Raw genomic sequence first — 9,429 nt, forward strand, 5'->3', positions numbered from 1 at the left:
AGATATCATTATAGCACACAGTTCAGTGAAATCAAACTATCTATACTAGACTATCTATACTAAGTCTATTCTACTACGACTCTTCTAATATATAATCTAGACTTTACGACTCTTTACACTAGACACACTATTCTTTATACTAAACTCTAGACACTATATGACTCTTCTAAGATACTATACTAGACCTAAGGTTTTCCTATAGGTTATCTATGGCTAACCTAGAGGTCTTCTAACCTAAACTCTAGTTAGGCTAATCTAGACACTATGGTGGTCTGGATGGACTCTAGACTCTTCTAATAGACAGGATGGTCATATTTTACAGGGTGGACATAGAGGTTTCTAAAAAAAATCTAACGGTGAGGTGAACCTAAAGGTGGACTCTAAACTTAAACAATAAGAGTATATAGTAAAATCTAAGGTTGGACTGAATCCTAAAGCTAGATAATACTTATGAGTTGGATCGGCTGGACAACACCTATGGATTGGACATTGGCTGGACAACTCTAAGGTTGGACACCTATGGATATGGTTACTATGAAGTGAATAGGATAAACACTCTACAGGTTGTCCTTAAGGTTGCTTAATGGTTAAGGTATCAATAGGTTCACTATGGGTGACTCTATGGGTTACCTGAGGGTGACTCTAAGATTTATCTAAAGGTGGTAATACACTAAAGGTGACAACATCCTAAAGGTTTCCTATGGGAATGGTTTCCTAAGAAAACCTATGAACTTTCTAAAGGTTTACTAAAGATTAACCTATGGGTTTTCTCAGGGATAACTATAAGTTAAATCTAAGTTATATTACGAGTTAGATCTAAACTATACTATGATCTATACCTAAGCTATTACTAGCTATGTTATTACTAAATTACTACCTAAGTGACTTACTGGTTACTATGGACTTAGTTAAGTTACCTATAGGCAGTGTTATTAAACCCGGCCCGGCCCGGCCGGTCGACCAAAAACCCAGTGACCCAGTCAGAAGACCGGGCCGGTTATCTAATTAAATCATTTATGCTTAAAATCTGATTAAAACCGCATGAACCGGCCGATTGAACCGTGAACCGTCTGACCCAGTCTAACCCGGTTGAGCTGTAAAATTAAAAATTAAAATTTTTTGATCTTCGAGATCGACAGTTCGACTTTCCGTCGTCCCTTCATCTGTCTTTGTTTCCGAGCTCAAACCCCAGCCTCAGTCCATCTTCCCTCGGTGATGAAATCAGTAGCGGCAGCGAAGGAGGAGAACCTCAACCGAGTCTTCTCCATCTCTGGTGAGTAATCTGTTATCTAACTTTTTTTTTTTTCCAAATCTCCGGAGTCCGGCAGTGAATAGGACCCAGGAATGAGGAATCAGCCCCTCCATCCGCGACCGCCCTCCTCTTACAATTTTCACATGGAATTTTTTGGTATATGACGGTACTTGGATGTGGAAGATGTATGCTTTCATAAAATGGTATATGCTATTTTCGGGATTTCTTAGGTACTTTTACTCCAGAAGGTATGTGAAGATATTAGAACTACCAGATTCTAAGCATTCATGAGAGATCTCGACAATGTCTGAGACATGAATCTCAAGTAATCAACTAGTGCTTTAAGCTATTATTTACTCGAGAATTTGGATTGATTAACCATGAATTATAGCTGATCATGTTACTGTTATCCTTTGGAAATGATATTCCGTTTGAGTTGTATTGTATCGATGATCAAATTTGTATTCTGCTCGCCCCCTCCCCTCCGGACCTCCCTCTGCCTCTTTCTTCTCCACTCGGCCACCTTCCCCCTCCGCCTCCTCCTCCTCCACCGTCCGGGAATCCACCGTCCGCCTCCTCTTCCTCCGCTCGACCCCCTCCCCCCTCTGCCTCCTCCTCTGTCGGCTCCTTCCCCCCTCCGCCATCTCCTCCTCCTCCGTACGCTCAACTCCCTCCCCCCTCTGCCCCCTTCCCCCTCTGCCTCCTCCTCCCTCGGCTCCCTCCCCCCTCCGCCGCCTCCTTCTCCTCCTCCGTACGCTCGACCCCCTCCCCCCTCGACCTCCTCCTCCGCTCCGTTCCCTCCCCCCTCTGCCTCCTCCTCCTCCTCCGTATGCTCCCCCCTCTGCCTCCTCTGCTCGGCTCCCTCCCCCCTTCGCATCCTCCTCCTCCTCCTCCTCCATATGGCCATCCGCCTTCCACCCCCTTCCGCCTCCTCCTCCTCCTCCGTATACAGCCGCGGACATGGCGAAAAAAAAAATTTTTTTTTTAAATGCTGTGACACAGTGACAGTGTGAGTGTGTGACTGTCTGCGGACACGATGAAATTTTTTTTTTTTTAAATACTGTGTGACTGACTGCAGTGTCACAGTAATACTAGACACCACAGTACAGTAAACACCCGTGAACATGAAGAATTTTTTTTTTTAATGATGCTATGCTGATTGTTATAGTAAATATTAAATATTATTTTTTTAATTTCTATAATCTGTGATCACCGTGAGTTTGACTCTATAGGATCATGGGAAAAAAAAATTGGATAGAAATAAAAGAAGATGTCGATGACTTGATCTTGTTATTTATTTATTTTATCTTCTACTTATAAATTATAGCTTAATTTAATTTTCTTTGCAGATTAAGAATGGCCTCTGTTGAGGGAAGTATGCCATCCATGGATGATTCAAGTAATACTTCATCCACTCAAATAACTGGGGTTAGAGGTAAAAGTGATCCTGCATGGAATCATTGTAGAGAAGCTCCTGAACTTAGTGGTAATACCAAAAGGATGAAGTTGGCATGCTTGTATTGTGGAAAGTCATTTGCTGGTGGTGGGATCAATCGCTTCAAACAACATCTTACAGGAGTGAAAGGAGAAGTAGAACCATGTCGCAAGGTGCCGGTGGATATTCGCCATCAAATGATACAAAATATTCAAGCTATTAGTGAAAAGAAGAAAAGAACAAAGGAAATGGGTGAAGATTACAATCCCTTTAGTGCAAGGCATAAGGAACATGAGGAACAAGTATATTATAGGCAATTAGGTGAAGATGATGACATACAAGAAATTCCTCCCACATCAAACAAGTCTACGGGTAATACAAGAGGTAAAAATATAGAAGGTCGAAAAGAAAAACAACTAGGAACAATTGAAAATTATTTCATGCCAAGAACAACTCCTGGTGCTCAACCAACTATAAAAAGCTTGTTGCAAAACAAAGAAGCAGTTGAAAGGTGTGATCTTGCAGTGGCAAAATGGATGATAGATGCATGTGTGCCATTTAATATTGTCAACTCTAAGTATTATCAGTGCATGATAGATGCCATAGCTAGTATGGAGACTGGTTACAAAGCTCCAAATTTTTATTCTGTTCGTGGTTATTTGTTAACCAAGAATGTTGATGAGGTGAAAAAGTATGTTGAAAGCTTTCATGCCACATGGAAGAAAACAGGATGCACAATCATGGCTGATGGATGGACAGATTAGTGTAGGAGAACTTTGATTAATTTTTTAGTTTATTGTCCTAGAGGGACCGTATTTTTGAAAAGCGTGGATGCTTCAGATACCTCAAAGACAGCTGATATGTTGTACAAGTTGTTCAAAGAAATTGTCATGTCCGTTGGTTTTGAAAATGTGGTTCATGTAGTGACTGATAATGCTGCAAACTATGTTGCTGCTGGTAAAAAGTTGGAGCAAAACTTTCCTACACTTTTTTGGTCACCATGTGCTGCTCATTGTCTTAATCTCATCATGCAAGACATTGGCAAGTTAGTTTCAGTGAAGAACACTGTAGCCCATGCTGCAGGTATCACAAAATATATTTATAATCATTGTTATCCTTTATATTTGATAAAAAAATTTATTGGTGGAAAAGAGATAATTCGTCCGGCACCTACATGTTTTGCTACCAATTTTATTGCTTTACAAAGCATATTGGGCCACAAAGATGCATTAAGAGCAATGGTGACTTCTAGAGAGTGGACAACTTCAGCTTATGCTAAGGATAGTAAAGGAAAAAAGCTCGTCGATGACGTGCTTAATTCTCTTTTTTGGAATGAATGTGCAACCATTGTTAAACTAACAGAGCCTTTAATTCGAGTTTTGAGGATTGTTGACAGTGATGATAGACCTTCAATGGGTTACTTGTATCATGCTATGCATCAAGCTAGAGATGAAATGATCAAGAGATTTAGAATGAGAAAGATTATAGTCGAACCTTATTTGAGAATAGTTGATTCTCGATGGGATTTGCAATTACACCAAAATCTTCATGCAGTTGGATTTTGGTTGAATCCATGTTTTCAATATGACTCAGAACTTATGGATAAACATCCTCGTAGTGTTTCTGGACTCTTAGATGTCATAGAGAGATATTCATTTGGTAATCCAACCTTGCAGGAGAACTTAACTAATGAGATGAGGTTATTTAAAAATACAGAAAATGACTTTGGACGCTCATCGGCTATAAATGATCGAAGTCGCTTGGCTCCAGGTAAGCTTGTTCCTTAGTTATGTTCTTATGCTTTCATTAGTTTCATTGATATAAAGTTTTTTCAATTACATTCTATTTTAACAAATATAATATTTTATATCTAGATGAATGGTGGGTCACCTATGGAAGTTGTGCACCTAATTTGCAAAAGTTAGCTATTCGTGTTTTAAGCCAAACTTGTAGTGCGTCCGAGTGCGAGAGAAATTGGAGCATCTTCGAACATATTCATTCTAAAAAGAGAAATAGGTTAGAGCATCAAAGGCTTAATGATCTAGTATTTGTGCACTATAATTTGAGACTACAATAAAGGTAATTTTATTATGAATGATATCCAATTGCTTGTATTTATTTCTTGTTATTTAATTTTCAAACTAACAAATATTAAATACAGGTTTTATTTCAAAGGTCGTAACAATGATCCTATTGACTTGGAATTGTTTGGTGATAATGATGCGTGGATATTAGTCGATGAGCCATCGGAGTTAACTAGTGAGGAATTAGAAACTTTTCACCGTGAATTGGCATCATGTTCTATTCAAGAAAATAATAATAATGGTGAGCGAATTATTTTATTATATAGTTTATGAATAAAATATTATTATAATTTTATTACATATGATTTTTTTTTTTAACTTTTTGTTAAATTTGTGATTTTGTAGATATATTGAACTTGGAAGATTTGGATGGTGATGATGGTGAAAATGATGGAAATGATGCGAATAGGAGAGAAGATGGAGGAGATGAGAACATTGCAACTCAAGAAGATGTTTTTGTAAATATTGACATAAATTTCAGTCCATTAGCTTGAATTTTTATGTTGTGTACTGGTTTATCACTTTTAACTTTTTTTTAAAAAAATATTGAAGTAAAATGTCGTACATTATTATGTACTTATTTGTTAAAACTTTTCATTTTGCTAGCAGATGTGGATAGTTATATTTTAAACTACTAGTTATTATACATTTATAACTTTATACCATTAAATCTTTATATTCATCAATATTTTAGTCTAATTATTTGTATTTATAGGATTACAGTTTTGTTTCATTTGTATTTTGATACTTGTAGCATTGGAATATATATTATCAGGACTATTATTGTATTTCTGGATATAAACAGGTTATTAAATTTTGGATTTTATGGTTTGTGCATTGACCCGTTGGTTCAACCATTGACCCGATGGTTGGACCGCTGACCCACTAACCCGGTGCCTTATCCGGGTCAAGGCCCGGGTCGGGTTTAATAACTTTGCCTATAGGTCAGTTATTTTTTATTTTTTTAATTTTTATTTTTTATATATCTTTTAATTTTATATTTTTTATATTTTTTTAATTTTTTAATTTTTTATGTATTTTTATATTTTATATGCAAGTTATCTACTTACTATATGCATGTTACCTAGTTACTATTATTTTTTATAATTTTTATAATTTTTTATTTATTATTATTTTTTTATGTAAATAGTGATGCAATAGTTTTAAAATAATAACTTAAAATAGTATTTTGAAAACATGCATGTAGGTGAATGATGAAGGAACGTGAAAGGAAGGAGTATGGAAGAAAAGAATATGCAAATAGTACTTCTACGATGCAAATGATGTGCAAATAGTATTTTGCGAAATAGTAATTCTACAAATAGTATGAATAGTAATGAATAGTAACTATAAATAGTATTTAAGGATGCAGGATACATGCAACGATGAAGAAGATAAACAATGTTTAAAATAGAATAACTGATTTATGTCACAAATTGACATAAAAAGTATCAATTAATATCTAAATTATCTAACTTTATTAAAAAATTGATACTTGTTATTATATTTTGCAGAAGAAGAGATCATCAATAGAAAGAACAAGGAAAGAGGATTCCAACGATGCAAATTTTATGCAAAACGGAGTTAAATTGACCCAGGAATTGAAGAATGAAGAAAGAAGACTCAATTGGGTCAAACCCGAGTCAAATCAGATCAAAATTGATCAAAAATCAACTGATTTGGTGATCTGATTAGCCGCCTGGTCCACAGCAACAGGCGCGTGGATCATGGACCCATCGGTGTACCATAAACCCCCCTAACAACTCTCTAAAACCTCTTAGTCCCACATCGAAAGTTTTGAAAACCTTATAACCCCCAAATGCCTATAAAAAGCCCCCAAAGGCCCTTGTTTTATGTATTCTTCCTTCCGATCAAGCTTGTAACCCTAGATAGTGGGGTTTTTAGCTCTCTTTTCAAGCCTCGAGCTTTGAGATTTTTGTAATAAATTTTTTTTATATATAAAATCTTATTTTTATACAATTTCATCTCTTTACATTATGCAATTTATTTTTCTTGCAATTAGGATAGTTTAATTTATGCAATTTAATTTTATGCAATTAGGTTAGTTTAAATTATGCAGTTTAAATTTATGCAATTAGGATAGTTTAATTTATGAAATTAGGGTAGTTTATTTTTCTGTATTTAAATTTTGCAAGTAGATTTAGATCATGTCTAGCTAAGCATCCCTTCTAGGGTTTGCGATGAAGCTAGATCATGAGTAGGAATTTTACATAGGGTTCTTTCTTTTTCTTAGTGCTTCTTTTTCTTCCTCTTTTGCCAAAAATTTTTGATGAACTACAGTTGGGTCAGAGTCCCTTCATAGTTCATGCTTGATTCAGTGCATAGGAGGAGAAAACCCTAAGGGATCCTAGTTACTACTCCCCTGTAAAGAATCTTGATGGGTTATCGTTGGGCCTTAGTCCCTTCATAATCTATGCTTGGGAAAGATAAGAGGAGTAGTCGTTAGGATCAATAAGAAAAATTCTAGGTAGAATTCCCAAATCTAGATCTAGTGGATTCAAAAACCCAAGATCCTTAGTCTTATTGTCTTTAGCAAACAACTTTCGACTTTCGATTTTTGTTAAAGCTCGCTTGAGCATAGATTTGAAAATTATTTTTAAAACCAAGTCTCTGTGGGATCGACCCGTACTCGCTGGTCGTGCTACTCTGCACACCGTGCGCTTGCGGTTTTATTTACAAATTTTAAGATTTGAACATCAAGTTTTTGGCGCCGTTGCCGGGGATTTGGCGTTTTAAATTATTTTCAAATATTTGTTCTTCGTGCGTTATAACTCTCTTTCTTTTTTCTTTAGGTTTCTATATTTAGTTGGTGATTGCTGGAAAACTCAGGTATGCTTCTAATTTTTCTTTTATTATTTTTAGTTAATTACTTTTGCTTTTAGACCTAATCATTTGAATTTACTTAATCACAAAAAAAATATATATATAAAACAAAATAAAAGACATTTCATAATCGTGAAGTAAAATATCAAAATAAAAAAAAATTCTAAATTAAAATCTTTTACATTCTTGGTCATCTTGTTTATTTGTATTTGCATTTTCATAATTAATCTAAGGGCATCAACCCATTAACAAGATAAGGTGGGGATTTCATTACCCTTCCTTAGCCCAAAAACCATCTCCATCATATTGCATTACCTAGATTTTTAATCTTAAAATCAATTAGACGTCAACCTTAAGGAATTCGAGCTCAATAGGACAAGGAACCCTAAGAGTTCTACCAAGTTTGAGTTGTTTGATTAGTTGGTGTCTAGGCAAGTCCCTGAGAGTGGTTTGTTAAATTGGTTCAGTTGCTGGCCTGGCCAACTCGTTTGGTGTCTAGAAAGGCAACGATGAGTGAACCTCCCACCTCTTATACTTACCTGGCTAACTAGTTGATCAATCTCCACTTGGAAGGTTTGAAGGGTCATCTTGGAACAGTTAGGAGCTGTCTAGATTTAGGTTAACCCTAGGATAGATTGAGTTTAATTTATTGATTCACTTGTTTGAAAAAAAAAAAAATTTAAATTTAAATTAATTTGGTTACTTTTCTTTAGATTTAGGACTCCTTAGGATCTTCTCTTTAGAACTTTTTCTCTTTTCTTTCTTTTCCTTATACATAAAAATTTTATTAAAAAAAAAAAAAAAATTGTATAAACATCGAGAACCGTACACTTCGTGTGTGGAGAAGAGTGTCGGGTCGTCTAGTTAGAATTGAGTCAATTCCTGTTGTTCCAATGGCTGAACCAATCCAACCCATGACCCTTAAGGATTTGTGTTATCCAGTTGGCTCCATCCAACCATCTTGTATCAGGTTGCCACAACCCACAGCTAACAATTTTGAAATCAAACCTCAAATCATAAATATGCTTCCAAAATTCACAGGATTAGAGGATGCTTATATATTTATTAGAGAATTTGAGGAGGTATGTGCAACCATGAAACTGCAATTAACAGAGGATGAGGTCAAACTTAGATTAATCAACTTTGCCCTTAAGGACAATGCTAAGAAGTGGCTTTATAGTCTGCCAAACTATTCTGTCACTACCTGGGAGGGCTTTGTGAGAACATTTTTAAAAAAGTATTTCCCCCATCATAAAACAGCTAGGATTAGGAATGAAATAAATCAATTTTACCAACTAGCTGGTGAATCATTTTGGAAGTACTTTGATCGTTTCAAGAATCTTTTGACCCAATGCCCACACCATGGAATAGAAACTTGGAGACTATGCCAGATCATCTATGAGGGGTTAGATTCAAACTCAAGAACCATGCTAGAGTCCATGTGCCAAGGCCAATTTATGGACGAAGAAACTACTGAAGCTTGGCAATTCTTAGAAGACCTAGCCGAGAAAAATTTACAGTGGAAAACAACTAGGGAACCTGATAAAGCTACACCTTCAAGAGGAGGAATGCATCAAATTCAACCAACCCTAGCATCAGAGGCCAAGATTGCAACCTTAACACGTAGATTGGAAGCCTTAGAATTACAGAGACCAGCCAATGTAAATCAAATATCTGCACCCATGTGTAAAGGGTGCAATGCACCAGACCATGTCTTAGAAGAATGTTCCTACTCGAATGAGTCTGCACAGGTGAATGCCACCTATCAAGGACCATTGAACAATCCTTATGCACCCACATATAACCCAGGTTGG

At 36.1% G+C, this 9,429-nt stretch overlaps 1 protein-coding gene and 1 non-coding gene across 2 annotated transcripts; one reads left to right on the forward strand and one right to left on the reverse strand.

The window, feature by feature from the left end:
• The first annotated feature begins 2,608 nt into the window (after nt 1-2,608).
• Nucleotides 2,609-4,764, forward strand: LOC140852223 (uncharacterized). The gene is made up of 3 exons (XM_073245195.1): nt 2,609-3,378; nt 3,493-4,457; nt 4,562-4,764. The coding sequence occupies exons 1-3, from the start codon at nt 2,609-2,611 to the stop codon at nt 4,762-4,764; spliced, it is 1,938 nt and encodes a 645-aa protein (XP_073101296.1).
• A 4,113-nt stretch (nt 4,765-8,877) lies between these two features.
• Nucleotides 8,878-8,984, reverse strand: LOC140852270 (small nucleolar RNA R71). Its single transcript, XR_012135172.1, has one exon. It is a non-coding gene; the product is annotated as a small nucleolar RNA R71 (small nucleolar RNA).
• Between the last annotated feature and the right edge of the window lie 445 nt (nt 8,985-9,429).

The sequence above is a fragment of the Elaeis guineensis genome, chromosome 10 (genome assembly GCF_000442705.2).
Source record: "Elaeis guineensis isolate ETL-2024a chromosome 10, EG11, whole genome shotgun sequence".
Lineage (NCBI taxonomy): Eukaryota > Viridiplantae > Streptophyta > Magnoliopsida > Arecales > Arecaceae > Elaeis > Elaeis guineensis.